The sequence below is a fragment of the Labrus bergylta genome, chromosome 7, assembly GCF_963930695.1.
Source record: "Labrus bergylta chromosome 7, fLabBer1.1, whole genome shotgun sequence".
NCBI lineage: Eukaryota > Metazoa > Chordata > Actinopteri > Labriformes > Labridae > Labrus > Labrus bergylta.
This window is the reverse complement of record NC_089201.1, coordinates 9,587,703-9,611,218: the sequence shown is the minus strand read 5'-3', so window position 1 is coordinate 9,611,218 and position 23,516 is coordinate 9,587,703. Positions and strand designations below refer to the sequence as shown.

At 39.5% G+C, this 23,516-nt stretch overlaps 3 protein-coding genes across 3 annotated transcripts; 1 reads left to right on the top strand and 2 right to left on the bottom strand.

Moving 5' to 3' along the window:
- Positions 1-1,080: 1,080 nt before the first annotated feature.
- On the top strand, positions 1,081-6,421 carry klhl36 (kelch-like family member 36). The gene is made up of 9 exons (XM_020642580.3): positions 1,081-1,192; positions 1,355-1,440; positions 1,994-2,188; positions 2,396-2,518; positions 3,198-3,419; positions 3,509-3,814; positions 4,019-4,246; positions 4,346-4,503; positions 5,650-6,421. The coding sequence occupies exons 2-9, from the start codon at positions 1,381-1,383 to the stop codon at positions 6,221-6,223; spliced, it is 1,866 nt and encodes a 621-aa protein (XP_020498236.1). The 5' UTR covers positions 1,081-1,192; positions 1,355-1,380; the 3' UTR covers positions 6,224-6,421.
- A 1,637-nt stretch (positions 6,422-8,058) lies between these two features.
- zgc:56622 (uncharacterized protein LOC326033 homolog) lies at positions 8,059-12,889 on the bottom strand. The gene is made up of 10 exons (XM_020642436.3): positions 12,599-12,889; positions 11,759-11,935; positions 11,303-11,419; positions 10,279-10,356; positions 9,951-10,067; positions 9,734-9,846; positions 8,897-8,984; positions 8,743-8,826; positions 8,445-8,527; positions 8,059-8,355 (listed from the first exon to the last, which is right to left on the bottom strand). The coding sequence occupies exons 1-10, from the start codon at positions 12,686-12,688 to the stop codon at positions 8,298-8,300; spliced, it is 1,005 nt and encodes a 334-aa protein (XP_020498092.1). The 5' UTR covers positions 12,689-12,889; the 3' UTR covers positions 8,059-8,297.
- Positions 12,890-14,919: 2,030 nt separating this feature from the next.
- Positions 14,920-22,996, bottom strand: tat (tyrosine aminotransferase). Its single transcript, XM_020642790.3, has 12 exons — positions 22,837-22,996; positions 21,683-21,987; positions 21,440-21,544; positions 20,774-20,841; positions 20,386-20,544; positions 19,449-19,587; positions 19,301-19,353; positions 16,815-16,967; positions 16,568-16,696; positions 16,206-16,289; positions 15,824-15,922; positions 14,920-15,686 (listed from the first exon to the last, which is right to left on the bottom strand). The coding sequence occupies exons 2-12, from the start codon at positions 21,978-21,980 to the stop codon at positions 15,546-15,548; spliced, it is 1,428 nt and encodes a 475-aa protein (XP_020498446.1). The 5' UTR covers positions 21,981-21,987; positions 22,837-22,996; the 3' UTR covers positions 14,920-15,545.
- Between the last annotated feature and the right edge of the window lie 520 nt (positions 22,997-23,516).

Here is a 23,516-nt window from a genome sequence, read left to right as displayed (position 1 = left end):
GACCCCATTCATTTGGTCCCCATATGTGTACATTTTTGTTGATGCGGGGACCTTAAAGAATTTTTGATTCTGAGATTGGGTTTAATAAATTGTCCATCCTATCCGTCATTACAGGACAGATTTTAAAGTTCTGTTTTTCTTTTCAGATTTCCTCTCATTTTGAGTAATTATGTTTTGTTTTTCTTTAAAAAAAAAAAAAAAAAAGTGAAAAACAATGACAACACAGTTTTCCAGATTTTCTTTCTGTTATGGGTTAAGTGAAAGGTCTGTCCCATAGAGTAACTTTGCATTATAGGAAAAACATGGAATACATAACCCTTAAAAAGGTGTTGATGTTAAATTATTCTCTGAAGTTTCTGAAGTGTTTAAATTTATAGACTCACTCCGTTTTTTTTAAAGGCCCCTGCAACTACATTCAATCATTTATACTTCTACTTTTGCATCTTCAAACACTCGATGACATTTTGAGTCTTGAATGTACCCGCACAGAGCTCGCGGTGATTGGTTCATTGCCTGCATGTTATTTCCTGGACTTCCTGCTCAGGCAGAGTATAAGTTTCAAATTAAAATAGCAAAAAAAAAAGTTTATGCCATTGTCCACTAAACGTTTTACTACAAAACGGACCTCTTAAGAAATAGAGGTCAAAAGGGCTTTTCAGTGGCCAGGTATAACATAAATAAAAGGGCCAAAAATTACTGTTTTTTTCATGTTTAGCTTTACAAAGCTTAAGTGAAATGTACAGACTTACATCGAATCTCAAAACAATAGTTAGACTTTAATGTCATTATTTGTCATTGATTTGGATTTTCAATTTATTCTAAAAGTGAAAGAAAAGAAAATGCTTACTCATGAAATGTAATATTACTTTGAACACATTTCCCACTTTTTACCCCTACCTTTTACTTTGTCTAATGCAGAATAAATGAACCTACAACTTTTTGAAATCTGTCTTTTTGCATCTCTTTTTTATTTTGAGTATCGCGAGGTAATTTATTTAGTTTGTGGGATTTAAGCCTTGACGTTTTGTTCTAGAGTAATTGAATAGAAGAGTTTATTTTGAAAACCTCAACCGGTAGTTCATTTGTTTACATCAGGAAGCTAACGGGGCACTGACACCATGTAGCTGTCTTTATGCTCTCAGTAACGATGTTAATGAAGCAGGGTTCTTAGTTGATATAGAGACCGTGGAAAGTAAGTCTGTGTACATTTTGTATCCTCTTTTAAACAGTGTCCTGTTGGTAATTCCTTTAAAGAAAGCAGCTGCTGTGCACACCTGCACTGACATGAGATGCTCTTAGCTCGTTCACACTGTTATTCATTTATATTATATTGTTTTTAAACGGCTTCCTCTAGAGATGATGCCTGCCTGAGGGGACATCATGGACAATGGCAAAGCGAGTCGTGTGTGTCGGCCCCAGCGGATCAGTGAATCATCAAAGGTGTGTGTGTGTGTGTGTGTGTGTGTGTGTGTGTGTGTGTGTGTGTGTGTGTGTGTGTGTGTGTGTGTGTGTGTGTGTGTGTGTGTGTGTGTGTGTGTGTGGTCCTCTCCTCATAAGTGTTTAAGCACTTCACAGAAACACGTTTCTTTTTCATTATTCATGAAATATAATCCTGCAACAAGTCTGAAATATTCAGCACTGCAAATCTCACCCCCCAAAGATCCTGTTATTTTGTAAAGTACTCCCAAAGCAGGTACTTAATTGGAGAGAAAAAAAACGACCCAGGAACCCCCCTTACTAGATTTGATCCTGGCAGTCGAAACTGGTCTGACTACCTCTAAAGGTTCCTTGTCCCTGGAGACATGCAGCTTAATGTTCTTTTCTAATCTGTCACAATCTGTTAGCTATCTTCTCTGTCAGTTTGTTTATTAATGACTTCTAGTTAATACATGAGAATGTACGCAATCAGGAGTCACTATAGTTTGAGAGTGTTGATGTGTTTGTAACTGAGACATCCATATTAAGATGAAACTCATGGTCAGTGTGTTTGCAGGTGTTCCACTGTTTGGATCAGGCTGTGGAGGTGCTGCAGGGCCTCAATGAGCAGCGGAGGAGCAGTCAGTTCTGTGATGTGGCGCTGGTGGCTGACGAGCAACAGGTCCCAGCTCACAGAGCTCTGCTGGCTGTCTCCAGCCCGTACTTTCATGCCATGTTCACTCTGGGTATGAGGGAGGAACACCAGCAGGAGGTAGATATTGTACTATTAAGACACTTTCTATACATGAGACAATAAGGAAGTTTATAAGCATTCCTCTCACTTTCACCATCTCACCATTTTTTTTATTCCATGGACATACTAACTGATACTTTTAAAATGTGTAGCAGGATGACGTATAGAGAAATAACCATGTGTCCGCCTCCTTATTTTCCTCCATTTTCCTCTTCCTGTTTGCAGGTGGAACTGGTTGGAGTATCTTACGTCGGTTTGAAAGCTGTAGTGGACTTCCTGTACAGCGGAGAGCTGCCATTGGATGGAGGAAACATTGATTACGTGCTGGAAGCTGCCCACCTCCTGCAGGTGAGACACAAAGTTCATTTGATTTAAAATCTATTTTCAAACCAGACTTACACGGTGCTGTGACGATGCAAACATAAATGATATTTAAATATATAATATTTTATATAATGTTACATAACACTGACTGGATGTGTACTACTTGTAAACAAAGATATTTTTAGCCAAAGGGGACAATGATTGCAAACCTCTGTTTGTTTGTTTCTGATTTAATTGGCACAACTTTTCATTTTCTTTAAAGTAATTTATAGTTAAGGTTACTATTATACTAAGACTTTACTGATCTAAAAGTTGTTAAAGAAAAATCCTCAACAACTTTAGATCAGTAAAGTCCGTAAGATAATAGATAACACAACCATACAATCAATATCAACAACAGTAGTAGAAGTAATAGAAAGTCCAAAATGTCCTATTTGTACTCTTGCAGTTAGCACAGACTCATCTTTGGACAAACCCCCACATCAGCTGAAGATGGTCTTTATATAAAGATCATTCAAATGATAGAAGAACTTTGACTCTAACTTAACCTTTTCAAGATAAATGCTAGAACTTTCCCCTTATATTAACTCCTTCACCTTAAGGTAATAAAATGTAACTGAGCCTGTCTGCGTGGTTTGTTGAACTGTATTTTGTATGTACTGTAAAATTAAAAATAACTGACCTGAATGCTTCTGTGTTTCAGGTGTGGCAAGTGGTGGATTTCTGCTGCCAGTATCTGGAGCGGGAGGTGAGTGAGGACAACTATCTGTACCTGCAGGAGCTGGCTCTGCTCTACAGTCTGGAGCGACTCGATGCCTTCATCGACCACTTCATCCTCACACGCTTTGCCACGCTCTCCTTCACCCCTGATTTTCTGCGTGACATGCCTTTCCACAAACTGAGCTCCTACCTCTCCAGTGGCCAGGTAAACACCATGTTCCACAGCATGGGTGGGGAAATAGAGTTAGATGTGGTCGTCAGGATAACTCTCTGAGCTCCTCTCTTCATCTCCAGGTTCAGCACAACAGCGAGCAAACTCTCCTCCAGGCCTCCCTGCAGTGGCTCAGTCAAACTCCTGAGCGGACCCATCATGCCAGACAGCTCCTCTCCCACATCCGCTTCCCTCTGATGCCGATGGAGGACTTGGTAGGCCGGGTGCTGCCAGCTGTGCAGACCCTGCTGCCGGAGGAGGCTGGCTGCGAGGCCCTGGTGGAGGAAGCTGTTGGTTATCATGCCAGGCCGAGTGCCCAGCCACTCCTGCAGACAGGTCGGACCACGGTGCGGGGAGGAGTGGAGCGGCTGCTGCAGATTGGAGGAGAGGTACAGATGTGTTATGCATCACTCAGATGATGACTCGATTTTTAGAGACTCCAAAGCCATGTTTAAAAATCTGCAAATATTAACGTTAACTCTTACATGAAACCCTCTTTATATTTTGGAAAAGAAAATGTTCTAAATTGTGTCAGTTATAAATAGGCTGAAAAGTTCATTTGATTTCTGCATCCCGCTCTCTTACTTGTGGAGGTGTCAGAACGTGGAGAGGAGCTGAGCGCTAATGTTTGCCGGCTGGACAGCGAAACAGGAAGCTGGAAGGTGGAGACGGAGTTGCCGGCCCAGCGGAGCCACCACTGCCTGGCAGTGCTCGGGGGTTTCATCTTCACTGCGGGGGGCAGCTCGTCCAGGGACAACGGTGGAGATGCTGCCTGCAACCTGCTGTACAGATACGACCCCCGCCACAACCAGTGGACCAGGGTACTGTACCATGCCAGTTCAAATGCCATTTTTCATAATTTCATAATTTCTCACTTCCAGTTTGCAGTAGAAGTCTTTGACAGTGATTTTTTTTCCCAGGGTGCATCAATGAACCAGCGGCGAGTGGATTTTTACTTGGGGACAGTTGGAGAGTGTCTGATTGCTGTTGGAGGGAGGAACGACAGCGGAGCTTTGTCCTCTGTGGAGGTTTACTGTCCCGCTGAGGACTGCTGGTCCTATGTGGCAGAACTGCCCAGGTATGAAAACATCCAGTCTGCTGTTACAATATGTCAGTGTTACATCTCATTCAGCAGATGCCAACAAACATCTACAGCTCTTTATTTGGAAATATTTTTGAATCCCCAATCTACAGTTCCAAGAGTCAACAAGCTTTGTGTTTCTGAAAACAAGCAGATCAGCGTATGAAAAACTCATAAAAACACACAATCAAGCAGCTTCAGTCAAAGTTGGGTTTCTGTAGGGGGGCTTTAGAGGCCGTGAGCTGTCACTTAATTTAGCTTATTATCTGACATTAAGTCTTATTTTGATGACCACCAGATGTGTCAAATCCACACACAATCCACAGGTGTAAATGTAATGATTCCATATTTTAACATGAATTATGGGTTGAATAACTTTAAAGTGAAATGCCTGTCACATTTGGAAGTACAACCCATATCAGCACCCTACATAGGCCCATAGACTTAGACCATGTGTTTTTTTGCCCCATGTAATGAAGACGTTTTGTTTACTTTAGCCCTGTTTGCACTGAACGAGTGGGACAAGAAGGTGATTTAGAGTTTAGCCCCCATGTCTGTGTTTAGTGTATTCACACAGAATAAGAAGTCTGTATACACAAAACATCCTCCTCCTAACCGTACTATACAAAGTGTGACACAGTAACAGTTGAGCTTATTGAATTATGTCAAATACTTCCTCAAACATGCTGCAATGAATAATTATCAATAATTATAATCCTTCTAATCATGCTGAGATCATTTGGTCCAATTAATCTGAGCGCCCTCTTTCTGCCAATGTTGTTCTCCATGCTGTCTTAGTGAGATCAGACTCTTGATTTCTGCACCAAATATTCTGTCAAAAGGTTCCTATATAAATGACATATATAAATTTTTTTTTTTGCTTAAATAAGTAAATAAAAGTGAGGAATCAGAGATGTTGATTGGCACAGGACTCAGATAATCACTTGACCTTTTGAATTTGTTTATGTAGTTTTAATTGACAAGTTACAGACATTTGGTTGAAGTAAGATCACAAACGACCCCTGCAAGTATGACTAAATATATGAGGTCCAAGGTAAAACAAGCCCTGTAAAAAAAGATGCTGAAGTTGTTATTGTTGTTTCTTACATTAGAATTTGACTTTCTGAATTCTATCCTACCTAGGTTAACTTACGGACATGCAGGGACGGTCCACCACGGTGTTGTCTACATCTCAGGCGGTCATGACTATCAGATTGGCCCGTACCGCCGAGATTTCCTGAGTTACGACCCATCCCAGGACGGTGATCAGTGGGCGGAGCGCCAGGCCATGTCGATGGCCCGGGGTTGGCACTGCATGGCCTCCCTCAACCACCTCATTTATGCCATCGGGGGCAGCGATGACCATGAAGACACCACAGAGCGCTTTGACATTCTAAAGGTGGAGTCATACGACCCACGCTGCGGCCAGTGGACTCATGTGGCACCTCTTCTTCTGCCCAACAGTGAGGCAGGACTCGCGGTCTGGGCGGGGAGGATTTATGTGCTGGGGGGATACAGCTGGGAGAGTATGGCTTTCTCCAGAGCCACTCAGGTGTACGACCCGGACAAGGGCTCATGGTCCAGAGGACCCGACCTGCCTAAACGCATCGCTGGGGCCTCAGCATGTGTGTGTGTTGTGAAGGCCTCACCATCATCAGCATCTCCAGAGCAGAGAAAGGTTGGACAAGGCACAAAAGGAAGATCACAACCCACGTAGTGGAAATTAACTTTCTTTTTGGACTAAAATATAAAGACAGACTTTGTGCTAAGAAAGAGCCTGCTACACAATTCTGATGCAAAGTTATAAGGATGAATATTCAACAAGAACAACAGCCTAATGTACTTAATCTACATTTGACATTTAACATCACTGTTTGATTGTGTTTTACATCAGTGAAATAAAGGTGTGATTCAATTCTTTATTTCTATAAAGAGGCAACGCCTGGGAGCTAGTTCAGGCAGTCAACTTGAGCTGCACTGATTTCACACTCAACAATCACCTGACAACACCGACTTCCAATTAGTGATCTATTTAAGCTGCAAGATTTCCGTTCTCTCCCTCAGCTCTTTCACTGTCTGACCTGCAGCAGTACTGCACCCACACTCAGCCCCACCACCACCCAGCATCCACTTGTAGGCTCCAACTGGGGGGGGGGGGGGGTTAAGATGTCATCCACTCACTCCTCAAATTTCTGTATGTAAAATAAAACTGTGAGGAGTGATGATGTCGGAGCCTAGACGCCAAACACAAACTATGTTCGGCTGCAATAAGTATTTTAAACGATACAAACGTGAGTCGTCTGACTGAACTACATCTTTGTAAAACAAAATCTCTGGACATGTTTTGGTAAATATATATAGAGCTAGGGGACCCTTCTTGGAAGGTTTGCTTGCTAGCCCTCTTCATTCTTCACAGAAGCCCATTGTTAAGGTGCTTATAACAGACATTCAATTATTAACATGACCTGAACATTTCTAAGGTCAAGTAAATAGATACTAAATGTTACATTAAAACGTGATTTTAACGAGGGCATTTTCACCCTGGCTTTAGAAAAAGTTGACAAAGATTTCTTGATGGGTCATGTCGGCGAAAAATTGGAAGCCCTATAAATAAAGCGTCCAGAAGGTCAGCAGGAGACAAATAAGCAAGTAAAATAGCTAAACGCATTAGCTTTATTAGCTTGCTAGCCAGAGCTGATAATATCTGACATAAAAGAAAACAGTAAACAACTAAAATCCATTAAATTATTTTGTTAATTTCTGTCTGAAATCAAGAAACCATTAACCCTACCCTAAGCAAGGGGGGAAAAGCCATAGTTTGTAGGCTAGATCAGTGGTGCTAAACAGATGGGTCGGGACCCATAAGTGGGTTGCAAAAGTGTGCCTGGGGAAAAAGGGTAAAAAGAGTTACTTTTAAAACCTGTTTGTTTTCTTTCATCTCTTTGATGTGTCATGTGTTTTGTACCGTCTGAGGTCCAAACTGCACAATATTTCATAAAACAAAGCTCATTAGTTGAAAAATATCCGATATTTGGGTTGCAAATTCTTATTAAGGAGTAGGTGGTGGGTCCTGAGGCTAGACCATTTTCAGGAACTACAGTTGAAGAACATAACAAACCTTCTATTTCATTTGCAATGTGCAGAGAGTTTGTTTGGTCACTATGTCCATGTCAGATGATGAGTATGAGGACCACCAGGGTAAATCTCTTTCTGAAAGATTTCATCAAAGAACCTTTGAATCAAGCTGCAAGTTCAGTCTGACTTGTCATTGTAAAGCAAATACATTGAAATCACTGCCTCCCCAGTGTAGAATGAGGTTCATTTCACTGATTGTGTTTATGTGTTATTTTATTTTAAAGTATGCAGACAAATTTAAACTGGTCTAAAAAGCCTTGTCTATCATCTGTTGCACACAAAAGCCCAGATTCTTATATAACGTGCTTTTACAGGCGCCTACCTCAACTCATTTTTAATTATAATGTGAAGAAATAATTTAGTGTACAATATTTGTTAGATTCTGCATTCAAAAACATTTGAACAAATAAAGTGAAATATTGCTTAGACAAAGTATTTTATTAATTACAGTGAAAAAAAAACATGATACTGATTTATGTTGTTCACACTCAATTGTTTCCAATTGGTCTCCCCGATCAGATTCCATCATTAAAGGTTAACAAGTCACTGATGAAGTCGTACACAGTGTGTGTGATACTGTAGGCTGATCAACATGACGCTGGTCTCAGTAGTGTTGATTGATATGGCTTTGGTTGATGAGCTGTTTTAAAGTCTTATTAGGTCTTGATGCTGCTGGATACCTCATCAAAGGGATAGTATGGATGAGAACTAACTCTGAAATAAACAGGACAACAATCATCATAGCATTAATAGCTGTACAGCCATTTCTAAAAATAATTTAAAAAAAAGGTATATTGACTTACTCTGAAAGTGTGACAGCTCTCCACCCTCGGTCTAATCCTCTCAGTGCTCTCATATTTTCTTCAGTCAGATGAAAATCAAAAACCTGCATGAAATAACACCAGGACTGATTTGGGCAACTGTGTTTTGCAGTAAAATACTGTATAGTGTGTTTTTTTTTTCACCAATACTGTTAATAATATTTATCTATTTTAATGGACAGACAGACAGTTAGTTATGTGACTGTAACAGGTTATTCAGTCATTTCAATGTACAACATAAATAGTAAATATCTAACACTATGCCACAGAGACATTTTACCTTTGTGTTTTCAAGGATGTGATGAGGCCTGTCACTCTTTGGGATGACTGAAATACCCTGCTGCACGTGGTACCTCAGCAACACCTGGGTAAACACCTCCGTCACTTACAGGTAAACAAACACATACACACATCACATCGTAGTTCTCACTGACCTGTGCTGGGCTGCGTCTGTGATTTTTGGCTATTTCTGCTATGACCGGATCGTCCAGGAGCTTTTGTGGATCAGCTTCTCCTCTGAATCTAAGATATACAAGACACAAAGACAAGAGAACAGGTTTTTTTTAATAAACACACATAGTTAGATTTCTATTTCACACATTACTAGAGTAATCTACTGACTGCGTTATAAAACAGATTAAAGATATTCAAACACTGTTGGATCAGATACAGCATTATTAGAACAGAACAGAATTTATTGTGCAACAATGCGGCTAGTCCGACTGCATGAATAAGATCCTTGAAATCTCCAGTTTCTCCGTGGAAGTGAAATATCCACCAGAAAAAAAAGCTTTGGTGGAAATAGTTTAAAAGGCATATCATTATCTCTGCAAAGAGTGGTAAGTAAGATCACTGTTGCATTATCAAATTAAACCAGTGTGCATGTATTGAAAGAAGCATCTCTTATCATCTAGTGTCCACTTGTTTTCAAAAGAGTCATCTCTTTTGCGCACACACACAATATAATCATGATAGTTATTTAAACATATTGTATCTATTTTATTAAGTTATAATGCACTCGTTCATTAAAAGCAATAAACTTACCCGTTGTATTGTGTTTCACTTTGTTTTATTATATCATATTATTGTATAGATTTATCTGAAACCTTGGAATGATATTAGAGGAGATGAAAAACTGCCCTTTCTTTTTATATCTGCATTTACCAGTTTGAAGGTTCTGTTTGAAGGGCTTACTGCTTACATTATAAACAGTAACATCTCCAGTGTTCTCTGACATGCAAGTAAATGTGGTGTAATGCTGGTTGTCTTACAACTCTGGGGGTCTCGCAGGCGAGCCAAAGGGGCTGTAGGCAGTCAGGGCAATGTTCCTGGATTTACAGAACTCTATTAATTCAGTCTGCACCAGGTAGGGATGAAGCTCCACCTAAGTATCATGAAGGACCACATAAAATGTGAGCACATGTGGAGGCCGATCTTGATATAGCTTGGTAAATTTATGAACTTGGCTCCAGCAAAAATATGCAGTACCTGATTGACGACAGGAGGCACCCTGCACAGAGCTAGAAGTCTCTCCAGCTGCAAGATGTTGAAGTTGGACACACCAATGCTCTTCACTTTCCCTGAGGCCAGCAGGGCTTCCATCCCCTGAAGATAAAACAGCCAGTGTAAACACGTCTACCATGAACTGTGAGTCTTCTAACTATTTGACTGAACTGAAAAATATCAGAATTAACTTTCTAAGACGGATGGATGAAGAATGTATAAATACAAAAAGGAACCCAATTTATATGCCGAAATATTGTAGATGAATTCATATAAATATTTTTCATGAGTACATTCCTTTCAGTTCACTTACCCTCCAAACATCTACATAGTCTATATCAGAGGTTAGCATCTGTCCATCCTTCTTCGGAAAAAGCTCATCACCCATTTTCTAAGAAAAAGGTTACAAGAAAGGTAACAGTCAAAAATAGGATAAACTCACTTAAAACGTAAGTTTAAGCCCTTCCAGTTTCCCTTCTTTTAGCATCTTTTGGTTCTCTGGTCTGCACGCACTTTTAAGACGCAACACTTTCTCGTCCCAGGTCATCAGAGGACAACACTGCATGATTTAGACTAGGATAAACATTATGGAATTGGTTTTAACAGTAACTCAATGTTATCAGTAACTCAGTGTTTTCTTTGGTTTCACACAGGAGTGACTGAAACTCAGTCTTTTGTCGTTGTTTGGCCCATCCAGCCCCTGTGACCCCCATCTCAAGCAGACTACAGCTGTGTTTTCTGCAATGTCACAAAAAGTATTTTATTTGACAATCTAACATTGGATTTTACATTGCATTCATTGAAAGAGAGGGGAATCTCATGGAGACACTTTATGTATTTGAATGACGCCCTAAGGAAAGCATTTGGTATTTGACAGTTGAGGAATGAAACGGATGGTCGGCTTTATGGTTGACTGAATCATTTTTTGTGAAAAATATTGATTCCATTATCAGCAGCAGAAAGCATCTTCTTTTCTAAACTGATAAAGCCATTGTTCACTTCCTTCAAATACCAAACAGCCAACTAACTGGTGACTGGCAGGTGAATTAATAAGAACAATTAGCAAAGATACAATCCAAGATCCAAAGACCCAGATATGTTTAATCCATCTGTAATTATCTTAGTTTGCTTTGGGGGGCTTTGATTGTATGTATGGCTGCGAATGATGTCATGATGTTTCAACGCTTTTCCTTTTTTTTTGGGACAGAAACTTTCTTAAGTCCATCTATAGCGTCCAAAATGTCAGACCGCCTTGGCTAAGGTCCTCTGGGATACGAGCAGGATACTGAGCAGTAAAATTTCATTCATGTCACAGTTTTTTGAGTGTTACACTGTACCTTGAATCCAACGGGGAAATGTATCAGGTAAAGATCCAGGTAATCCAGCTTTAGATCATTCAATGACTTATTCAAGCACACAGGGATGTCCTCTTGGGCATAATGAGTAAGCCACAGCTACAAAAAAAAAGTAAAGTTTGTGAAGGTTAACAGAAAAAAAATGTGATCATAAACAAAGTACGGCAGCGTATTCAGCATAGAAAGACTTTAAAATCCTACATCATATCAATTAGAAATTGTTCTTTGTAAACTGTACTCTTTAGTAACTTCAGAGTGTATTTGAGTTAACCAGAAATTGTCATTATAACCAATATTTGGGTTTGTCATTTTTAAGCCTCTTTCTATTCTGCTCTTTGCAAAAAAGGACAAATTGTATGAGTAGTGTAAACAAATAACATGTAGTTCCTGCTCCTCATCTTGTAACACCAGATCTTACTGTTCCAGTCCAGCACCCACCTTACTAACGATGAACATGTCCTCTCGTTTGATGATGCCCTGCTGCATCTTAGAGCGCAGAGCCTTTCCAATTTCAACCTCATTGCCATAGTTGTAAGCTGTATCTATGTGGCGGTAGCCAGCAGCAATGGCGGCCTCAACAGCTCCTTGGACTGAGGTGCGGGGAAGATGGTAGGACTGGAACAATTAAGATATGCATTTTTTTTTAAACAGTTGGTTGGACATTGGGCTATTTTAGAAGGTAAAAAAAACAAAACATTTATAGGTAAAGACAACAAAGTTATAACAGGGAAGCTAACCTTTCCATTAGCAACCTGTTGGTACTGTTAACTAATAATTTGCTACTGTATCATGAATCACTATGAAAAAGTAATGTTTGCTACAAAGTGGTGGAATTTGTAGCTTAAAGTCATCAAATAGCCTATGTTGTAAATATTGCAAGATGATTCTGCAGATTTTATACATCGTTCATCAGATACCTACATTTATGATTGTAGCTCCCTATTTCAAACACAGCCAAATGTAAATCATTCTTCTAATCCAGCTCTTGGCAGTGAAGCGTAATTAAAACTGCATTTCCCATGTATGACAATTACTTTGTAAAATGAGATGGGATCTGTTTGCAACTTGGCAGAAGTTTATTGCCATTTGAACTGTGCAAATTAATTAGCCAATCAGTATCCTGAATATGCTATTCATTTAAAAAAAAAAAACAACTTGTAACTAAAAACTATTTGTGTTGTTTTTTTTAGGAAAATAACTCTTAAAAGAAGAAGAAGAAACAAATGAATGAAAACTTGACCTGTAAAGTAAGAATGAAATTATTAATGTTAAGTCTACCTTCCATGTTCCCAGGCCTAAAACTGGCATTCTAGTACCATCATTCAGCTCTATGGTCCTGGCCACCTGTGAGTCCTCCGTGGAGTACATTTAACCACTACAAGAGAGAAACAAATAAGAGCATACACTCGCCACACACACAGTGTCAGGGCTTTCCTCTTCCTCTTTTTCCCCTCAAACTGCTTCTGCTGAGTCAACGTCCTCTTTCCTTGCTGATTAAACTTCTCTGTATCTGGTGTTTCTTTTTTGTTCCCTCCGCACTCACTATATCTTTCTCCATTTCTGCCTTATCTGTCTCCAGTAGTTAATTATTGAACAACCACAAAACAATTCACCCGCATGACGTGTTTATACCTAAGTGTGGAGGAACATGTTGCAAAGGTCACTCTTGTCATAGGGATAGCTGTGCAGACGCGCTCAGACACACACACACACACACACACACACACACAGGAAGTGTCACATTGTTAGAAAGTCTTGCTGTAATATGTTCAATTTACCATTAGGTGGTGATATTGTATCATTGTGTAGCTTTTAAATAATGATTCACATTTGCAGAAAAAAACAGGTTCACTGGCTGCAGGCTGTCCATTAACTCCTGTCAATAGACACCTACTTAGAAATTAAACTGTCTGATCATCATTCTTAATGAATGTCATGCTCCTGCCGTGTTGTATTTACAAATGTTATTACTTGGATAGTGAACCATTTCCATTGCAAAATAACAGATAACTCAGCCACACAGTTCTGTGATGTGAGAGAACTACAAAAGTCTGCCATCACCAAGTTATATCTAATATCTGTTCCATTTACTGGAGAATCAAACAATGTTGTTATTTCTTAAGAATGATATAAGCCTGTTAATGCCAGAGAAAGTTTTAATTACATACACTACATGATACAGATATCAGTGACATCACCCATTGGTTTCTGAAATGGACTTTTGAAGCCCATCGAGGGCTTTTGTCATATTAGAAATGGTATCACAAACTAATTTTCAGTCATCTTAGTAAAATGCAAAGAGGTGGAGCTGAGGTGGGACCATAGACTTTAAATATTAATGGACAAAGCCTGAGTGACGTCAACCATCTGTTACAGCAGGGGGCTCCGGAGGCTCATCGGCAGCAGCCGCCATGCTGGAAATGCTGTCTCACCCTAACTTTCAGTCAACCTAACACCAGGCTGAGAGCTGGAGCTGAGGGGGGTTTGAAGCCTCTTGATGAAGCATGACATTGTGCCAACCTGTCAATCATGGCAGCTACGCGCCTAACGATAGATAACACGTATTGTTCATAAAATCAAAATGGAGCTGTTCAAAAAAAAAATCACCCCCCCGTACTGTGTGTGCCCATTATGACAGTAACTAATTAGACCTATGCCATTTTTTGTACCAGGCTGTAAACATGTTTTTATGGTTGAGGTTTGTATGTGACCTCCGGGGCTCTTGGGGCCTCAAGACACTAAGAGAACAGCAGGATTTGCACTTCTACATTGCCTTTATTTTTCAAGAGCGGAAGTCACCACTTGGGCGGGCCTTCTTTAAAATTGCTACAAACTGTATCCACGCCCCTTATGCATAACTCGTAGCCTTAGTAAAATCAGTAAATAAAATGAGTTGTGAAAAAATGTGCCACTCGTACAGTGTGAAGAATTTTTTGCACTTCTGTATTGGCTTACTTTTTTAACACTCACATCCCGTTTACCACAACCTCACATTGTGTCCTAACAGCACGCGAGCGTTGGCTATAATGTCACATCCATACAGATGCATTATTATTGTGCTTTACAGTTGTCTGAATGTACTTCTAATTATTTTTCAGACCTTCAAAGAAAGTGTTGGCTAAACGCAGTTCAAGCACAATCCAACAAATCTTAAATGCTACCAGAGAGTAGCTGCCAGATGGAAAACCGTTCTATAACCCAGCGTTACACAGTGGAGCTCCAGTTTAGTGTAAGTGACAGCTCACAGGCTGCAGTGAAAGGATCCATATGTGTCCTGTACACATAAAGTCACATGCGCTGTAGTTACATAAGATTTGAAAAGCCTGTTAAAAGTAAAGAGGAGACTTTGAGGAATTAAAGGTTAGACGATATAATGCATAGACATCCTGCACATGTCATTAAGCTCTGAGTTCAGTATGATTTGTAAACGTTATATAAGTAGGATAAGAGCCAGATTAGACATTGTTGCATTTTAAAATCCAAAATAAGATTCAGCTTTTGTTCCAGTTTCTCGTATGTTGTACTTTGTGTTCAGTGAGCAAAGTGTGATTTATTTTTTTGTGCATCTCAGTCTTTTTTCCTACGAAAGTCCACACCAGTCATTTTAAGATTTTTTTATTAGGTTTCTTTAAACAAAACTACATAAAATTTCCATCTGTAAAAATATCTTTATACATAAGTGTACGACTCACACTTAAACAATATACAGAGTATGCTGAGATAAAGAGCATGTTTATGCAAACTAACAATACATAAAGAGCAGTTTTCTAGCACAAGCAAACTAGGCCCAAGATTATTCATACATAACATATATAAAAGCAAGGCATATTGTACAGTATGCACGGGCTATGAACCTATCCAAGTCGCTATCAAAGAGGTTACATTGCATTGACATAGAAAGCGTTACACAACTTATATAAATACACAAACACGTATAGGCTAATATAGGCTGCTTGTATAAAATATAAATATTAGGTCTCCTCATTTCATACGGTTTACATAAAAACTTACACCATCAATGGACCATCAAACGCTTCTTCTTAGCTTTTTGTTGCCACAGTGGTGACAATATTAACACAGTTTTGACATGTCTACATCTTTATCTTTCATACAAGGTGGTATACATTTCAAAGCTGATTCCAGCTCAGTATAAATCACATGAAGACAGTTTATCCACACACTTTGGTCTATACAAGGCTCATGCCATCAGACTGGTCCTGCTATATCACTGGTCCAGGTCATTGCTGTCACGGCTGCGGGGTCGATAGTGCCGCTGGCAAAACTCAGTAATGCGACCACAAGCCTCTATCATCAACTCCTCAGGCACCGTCACCACAACGCGGAAGTAGTTTGGATACTCAAACGCCTTGACAAGGACAGAACATGAACACAGTTGGTTACTTCGTACAATGGTTATGAAGCACACATGTTTCCTTTGAAATTCAAGCGTCTAGAAAGATGCAGCAGCAAAAGGATGAATGATAAGCAGTGATTGTGTCTTACCGAAGCAGGCAGACAGAAGACAGACTGCTCGGTCACAAGTTTTTCAGTGAAGTCCACATCATTTTTAAAATCTGGAAAGTGGTCCATGTCGATTCCCACCTGGATAAATTGGATAAATAATGTATTAATCATGTCCTAATGGCAAAATCAGGTGCAGAAATATGAAGTCAATCTTGAATTTTTGAACAACAGCTTAAAAAAAATCAGGCTTGTTTCTTTATAAAAACAAATCATTTATGGTAAAGGCCCAAAAACTCTGGATTAAACATGTCCCATAATGCATTGTAAGAGCTTCTCTGCCTGTTAAAAGCCCATTCTTATGTAACTATATGCTCTAGTTTGTAACTTTCTGTATACTCTCATACACATTTTTAGTACTGACCATGAGGTACATGGCTCCTGAAGGCATCACAGGGGTCAGGCCGGGGACGATGGACAGCTCGTTGAAACAAAGCTCTGAGTTAGACTGAGGAAGGAAAAGATGAACCAACCAGTCAGTGTCATGAGTGACATGTGTCTGGAAGTCAGGCTAAAATCACAAAACAAGCGGCACATAGGAGATAAAAGTACAATCGTCCTCCTAGTGTTACTAGTGAACCCCGTCCCTCCTCTGATTCGATTGCACAATTTATTTACCTTAAAAACCATATCCAGGGTATAAATAAGGCCGTCTCTTATGTATCAGTCAGATAAAGAAATATCAAGTTGTATTGTGTGCAGACAGATATCATTCCCCCTGCTTACCTTGAGAAAACTGATGGTTTCTTGGTAGAAGCTCTGAGGTGTGTTGTTGAGGATACTCTCCAGGGCTCCCTGAACAATGCTGCAGGCTCCAAGAATACGCTGGGTCAGTTTTACCAGACCCCGTCGAATCTACAGAAGAAACATATTTTACAATTGTATTGTATGTATAGGTTAAATGTAACAGTCATCTCCTGTAGTCTTCTTATTTTCTCACTATTAAAAGAAAGCACATGGACAGTCTACTAACCTCGGTTCCAAATACATCATTCCTATCATGGATGAGGATCCATCCCATCCTCCAGCCAGGTACCAGCCAGCGTTTAGCTAACCCGCCGCAGGAAAGGATGGGAACATCACTGCTGAGAGTCGCCATCGAAGGAGAGTCAACACCTGGGAAAACCTATAGGGATAGGAGCAAAACGAACTCAATCTAAATAGTAAAGTGGCTTGCCAAACCCAATGACCAGAAGGGGGAGGGGAGGTAAAGCTGCATAACACCAACTGCAGAGTGAGAAAGTTTGATTTGTCCCAAACTGGTGACTTCATTAAAATTCGACAGGTCTGTTGTCTCAAATGTTTATGATGGGTATTTATGAAATATTGACAAGTGCAGCTTAAATACTCTAGATGTCCTGAACTAAACTCTAGGCCTACCTTTTTTGTTACTTATACACAACCGAGTAAAGATATCGCTATATATTTTAACACTTGTGAAAAAAACACTTGACAAAGAGTGCATTTTTTATTACATAATATAGTGTAGGTAAGGGAGAAACCAGAAGAAGGACATGAGGAGTACAAAGAGAGGGGCAGTGTAGTTTAGGGGAACAGTTTGGGGTTAACCATACAGTAACCGCAGTAAGCTACGCTCCACCCACACAAAGCTGGTTTTCATTAAAGCCCTTCAGAATCTTTGACGCAGTAAAGGGAACTGCCCCGCATCCTATTGGCTGGACTGCTATGAATGACATAACAGTAATGTACATTTAAAATGTGCCTGCATGTCTCTCCAATTCAAAGCCGTTTTTTTGGCCTGTGGTTGTCTGAGCTCACTTGACATGTGTGAATGCAGAACTCGAGTTCAGTAAGAGTACGTTTACATAAAACATAATGATCAGTGGAGAGGGGAAGCAAAAAAACTGAATGTGAATTAGAATTATGTGAAAAAGCAAGTTCTGTTCTGAATTAAAGGTGTGGAAAACAACGTGTCCTGTAAGCTAACGGTAGTGATGACTGACTTGGAACTGTTAATTTGGTCAGACATCTGGACTGTGCAGACGTGTGTAAAATCACAATTTACTGCTCAGGTTTTTTTGGAAGAGGAGCGTCAGGGGACTAATGTCCCACTGAGCCAGGTGAGCCAGGTGAAGTTCACAGACACCGTGGCCCCCTAAGCCTCCTCACACTAAAGTCATACAAAAAGGCCTCACTACCACCACAACCCCCACACACACACACACACACACACACACACACACACACACACACACATCCAGCTCTCCACCCACCACACTCCTCCCCTCCCATTCCTGTCGTGTTTCTGCCTCTCCAAAACCCAACATCTGCATTAATTGCAACCACATGCAGGCAAAAGTGCAAAGTCACTCTGGTCTGCTTGTGTTCTATCTGGGAATGCACTCAAAAACCCCAACCCTCAATTTTTCCACTCACAGCAACTGTTACGAAACAATTAAACAACAAAAATCACTAACTTCAGAATTCAGGACTCTGTGCGCAATTGATTGAGTCACATTAAATTGTCCGTTTCTTGCATTCTACCTTTTCTTTGAGTACTTTCTGTCATCTTCACGCTATTAAGAAAACACAACATTTGAGATGCAGATTCCTTTTCTGACTCTCAATTTGCTTATCTTGATAAATCACAGACCAAACCTGTCTGCCTGAATAGGAGTCTACGTGGGTGCATACTTGTTTGCATGACCTTCAGCCGAACATTGACCAGTACAAAGTTGTCAAGGCCTGCGATGACGTTTTGGACTGAATGTTCTGATGATGTTGTTGTTTGATTGATAGTCAACATTGAGCTATGATCCTCTGTCCTTCTGCCCTTAAGTTCTGGCTGCATCCAAATACATGGTTGTAGTAGTTTTATCTGTAATGTCCACAGGGACAGAAATTCTTTCAATGTTGTTGTTTTTATTATTAGAATTAGTTCAACAATAAAAAGTAATGTATATAGCGATTTGAAGCCTTTATTTTAGTAATTTGGCTGTTACTGTGTTGTCTTTTTGGAAGCCACAATTGACGATATTTAAACGAGAAGAGAAGTCAGGGTTAGCTAAGGCTGAGTTTTACAATATACATTTTGTAGATAACTTTAGTATCATTTCATTTATTTATTGCATTTAATATTTTATTTAAGTTCATTCAAGTAGGAGTAATGCTGTTAACTTAATTTGAAATAATTTACTTGTGATGAATCGTCTTTATAACTGAACTTGATTGCACTTTTGGACATGAGCAGGCACATAGCCTGAGAATAAAATTCCATCATTATGGCCAACTTCCACTGCTTGCTTCTGCTGACCTCCCCGCCTCCTGCTCATCCAGCGTACCCGCCTTACTGGTTGCTATTTCCAGGCCTCATTCACTGCATATCACCAATAATCCCCCCTGTGCTGACCATCCAGAGCCCGGCCAAATACCACCAAAATGAAACAGAAAAATGTGCCTCGCTGGTGTTACAGCGGTCAGAGTAGTAGCTGTACTCACCATATCGCTGTAGATCTCGTCAGCAAGAATGGGAAGGCAGTGTTTGGAAGCCACTGAGAAAAACAAGAATCATTTCAAATTGAATTTAGATGAGGCTAAATGCTGTGTGAATGTATTTGTCCAAATGTTGGGCAGAGCTGCAGCTCACCTTTGAGGATCTTCTGCAGGTGTTCCTTGCTAAAGACGGAGCCACACGGGTTGGATGGATTAGTAACAATCATACAGGAAGTCCTCTCATCAATCAGGCTCTCCAGGTGTTGCAGATCAACCTCCCATGACTTCTCAGGCTGAAAATCAGATGTATGTCAGGATTAGGGCAACAACTTTGGACTTGCATGATAGTGCAAACATTATGTTCAAGGACAGACACAACGTCAAACATGAAAGAGCAGCCTGTCGGAAATTAAGTTAAATCAATGCCTTGATGGAGAACAAGGTGAAAAATATCATATCCTCAACAGCTGCTTTTTAACATTGTGTACAGTACACTAAACATGTGCATTACACAAGCTTAGAACATTTACTCTCAACTTCCTCATGTAATTTGTTTGTTATCTTCCCACATCTCTCTCCAATCAGTGGCCTCGACACGTCTCCTCCTGTGACCCCGGTGTCATTAACTTCACGCGCGGTCCATTGAATATTTTAAATATTTCTTTGAAAGGATTACTGAGTAGAATTGCAATTACTGTCTACATTAATTTATTATATGGTCATTATAAGTTCATTCCTGTGAGTTTATGTGGTAGAGTTTATCTATTTATTTGAATTACAGCTGAAGATCTTCTTATAATCTAATTTTATAACTTTTGATCTAATTTCATGACATGCAGACAAGAGAAACTTGGATAAAAATTACAGAATCAAAAGTATAGCTGAGCTTGTAGTACATTTAAAAAGGTTAGATATAAAGTTATCTGTACTGAAGATGACTTTTAAATGTGTGCCAAAGAGAATTTTCCTTTAATTGTTTAACTTTAAATGTGTTTTATCTCTCAAATTAAAATGTATGCAGAGTAAGTTTGTGTGTCCATTACAAACAGAGAAAACAGAGCAAATATGTTGATGGTGCATCTCTTACTGACCAGCAGGTTGTAGAGTTTGACCTCAATGCCCATGGAGACAGCCAGAGTTTTATATAATGAGAAGCCTGGGCACGGGACCAGGATGTTGTCCCCTGGGTTACACAGGACACTGATAGCCAGGTCAATGGCCTGGCTGCAGCCGCTGGTCAAAATCACATCCTGAAGGGAGGGTAGAAGTACTTTAGTTTTCTGAGCACAGACTCTAAACTGTTTTATTCCTTCACCTGAATAAAGCAGATTGATTTTAAAAAACATACATACATACACAAAAACATGACGTATTACAATCTTATTGTATGGAAATTGACATTATATTAAAAATAGTTATTTTCATTTGCTCATAATGCAAAAACAATGCAAAAGTGGGAGGCTAAGGAGTGGTGAGCACCTCTGCCTCCAGTGGCGCCTCAGTGCAGCTGTAGAAGTTGGCTACTGCTTGCCGGCTCTTCTGATAACCTGCAGAAATAATATACAAAACATGCAAACATTAGCATGCTGTATATCATATAATAACATCAACTTTTTGTGGTTACTAAGCTGAACTTGTACACTCACCTTAAGTAGCTATAATACCTCAACAAAACAACCTTTATGCTTTGGTATCTTTGATATCTAAGCTGACGTGAAATGGCATTTGTTTCCAACTGCTTGGATTACAAGGAATAAGAAAATCTACTTTTTTGTACAAAAGCCATGCATTCACATAGACAATGGCCACTCACATGAAGCCCTGGCTAGCCATTGGCTATGCCTAGATCAACCGGTGTCAGTTTATAGTGACTGGAAGCTAGCTAGCATGCCGGTTTAGGAAGTGGAGTAAGTAAAATGTTGTGGACGCCTGGACGGACACCTTATTGTGAAAAATGTATTTTGATTAACACAGGTACTGTGTACAACATGTTTAACGGCATAAAGACAGAGTAGGTTACCTAATGGCCAGGTTGCATTCGTCAAAATTAGTCAATTTCCGTTCTTTCCTCATTCCAACAACTATTTTATTGCAGATTCCATATAATCTGAGTAATGCATTGGACTTCTTGTTCATGTGACTCACCAACTGAAGGAGCATAGCCGTTGTATTTTTGAGAGTCTATGGCATCTTTCATGGCTTGAAGCACGGAATCATCAGTGGGCAAGTTTCCAAACACAGTAGGATCCCCTGCAGAGAAACAATGTAAGAAACCAAAGAATAAGCAACACATGAAGATCAACCTTCTAGATCTGAAAATAAAATTTGTAAGAAAGCTAAAAGGAAATAGGAATAATCACTTATTTAACTATGCAGAGGGCCACTCACCAATGGAGAGAGCGATCATGGGTTTGTCTGGATTGGGGGTGAGCTTCATCCCGTCCACGATGGCCCTGATGGGGTTGAGTGTGTTGTTGGACATCTCTGATGGCTTCACTGACCATCTTTGCCTGCGGCTCTTGGCTTTGGTCGGATACAGAGTGCCATTCACATTGACATGGAGGATGCTGTTCCCGTGAACCACCTTCCCATTCACTCCGCTCCCATTAAGGGTTTTAGCATTGACACTGTTTTTGCTGTGGACTCCATTCCCGTTCATCTGAACCAAGTAAGACTTGCTATCCATCCTGGAACTGGAAGATAGATAGAGAATTTTTATTTTCATTTTTATTTTTAAACATTTAAAATTTTCCCAATAGTTGCTAGTTGAAGAGGAGCTTAGGAAAAGAAAAAAGGAATAGAAATGCACCTTACATATTACAATAAGCCCATTAGAATTAAATAGTGTAATTTCAAACTAAAAAAGGGACATTCTGAACACTTGACATTCTTTTGTTATGTGTTTAACTATGTATGTATTTTACTAAAGTATATTTTGTTAAGCACAACTATTAGCCTGAAACAGATGTTTTTACAGGGTAAAAAATATAGTGCACATTTTTTTTTTTTTTAATTGCAATACAGTGTAAAATCGTTACTTAAGAGAAGAATGTTTATAAATGATCTTTGGTAATGCAAAAGCACAAAAAGATACTTCCCTTTACATTTTTGAGAAAAAGATTAATTGAAATGTAAAATCTTCTTTTTAATCTCGTCCAATTAACAAAAAATGCAAACGATCATTACTCTCTTTAAAGTTGACAGACTTTCATTCTTAACTCTGAATTCTCAAAACCTTATTTAACATTTCAATCAGTCAAAAGTTATTTATTATCATTATTATTTTCCCCAACAGAAAGGACAATCAATGGAGTTACTCCAAACGGTGCTTTTAAAATATCTCCAAGACTTAAAACGAATATGAAATGTTTCTTTGTGCAAAAACAGATCAAGTTTTAAAGGCCAATGAACAGTGATGTATCCCTGAACAGGAACACAATAGATGACAAAATGTGTATTTATTTAACATGCATTGTTTGCTATCATCAGAGCAAAAATTCAAATGATAAGACGTAAACATAAATCAAAATATTTGCACTTACCTCTTCGTTTATTCAATGGAAGTTGCCTCAGAAAGTTGCAGCGCTGGTTAATTATTCTTGCACAGATTATTAAGAGGAAACTGATGTTATACACCGGTTTTATAGCAATATCCCGGGAAATGGGTGTTGAGCCCTGCCCAGATCTCCATTGGTGGAGGCTGAGGGTTGTGCCATTACACCCCTCTTACATCACTAACCAGAACCATTCCACCTCGAACCCTTAACGGATTCAATCACGCAAAGGAGGAGGGGGTACAGTGGGACGCTTTCCACGCACGCGGCGGGACACCTCGGTGGCATCTGCAGGAGTGCGTCACGCGAGCTGGCGTCAGAGAAATGAAAGAGTTCACAACGGGTCGTCAACATGACAACAAGGATGGAAACTAGTTTGATATTCAACAAGTGGATGTTTGCTTTAATAGAACATTTGTAATTACTGCTTATAGAAATTAATTATCAAGGTGAAAATCTAAAAAAAAAAAAGCTAAATAATTATTTTGAATATTTTCATTTCAAACCATTTCAATCTTAGATTTATATGTACTCACTTCAGTGAATTACAATCTATGCCAAGGATACAATGCTGCAGATTTGAAGATAATCAGTTCCATCTCTATCAAATAAAAAGTTAATTATTGCCTACATAAAAACAAATTAAAGTAAAATCCACAGGCGACATT

What these genes read in the sequence shown, in the direction of transcription:
- tat (XM_020642790.3), bottom strand. Translation starts at nt 21,980, where the DNA reads ATGGATAGCAAGTCTTACTTGGTTCAGATGAACGGGAATGGAGTCCAC. An exon ending in CGGCTATGCTCCTTCAGTTG is followed by an intron (nt 20,842 to 21,439) that starts GTGAGTCACATG and finishes TTATTTCTGCAG; the next exon opens with GTTATCAGAAGAGCCGGCAA. An exon ending in AAACCATCAGTTTTCTCAAG is followed by an intron (nt 16,290 to 16,567) that starts GTAAGCAGGGGG and finishes TTCCTTCCTCAG; the next exon opens with TCTAACTCAGAGCTTTGTTT.
- zgc:56622 (XM_020642436.3), bottom strand. Translation starts at nt 12,688, where the DNA reads ATGTACTCCACGGAGGACTCACAGGTGGCCAGGACCATAGAGCTGAAT. An exon ending in TGCCTCCTGTCGTCAATCAG is followed by an intron (nt 9,847 to 9,950) that starts GTACTGCATATT and finishes CATGATACTTAG; the next exon opens with GTGGAGCTTCATCCCTACCT. An exon ending in ACATCCTTGAAAACACAAAG is followed by an intron (nt 8,528 to 8,742) that starts GTAAAATGTCTC and finishes TATTTCATGCAG; the next exon opens with GTTTTTGATTTTCATCTGAC.
- klhl36 (XM_020642580.3), top strand. Translation starts at nt 1,381, where the DNA reads ATGGACAATGGCAAAGCGAGTCGTGTGTGTCGGCCCCAGCGGATCAGT. An exon ending in TGCTGCAGATTGGAGGAGAG is followed by an intron (nt 3,815 to 4,018) that starts GTACAGATGTGT and finishes TTACTTGTGGAG; the next exon opens with GTGTCAGAACGTGGAGAGGA. An exon ending in GCCACAACCAGTGGACCAGG is followed by an intron (nt 4,247 to 4,345) that starts GTACTGTACCAT and finishes TTTTTTTCCCAG; the next exon opens with GGTGCATCAATGAACCAGCG.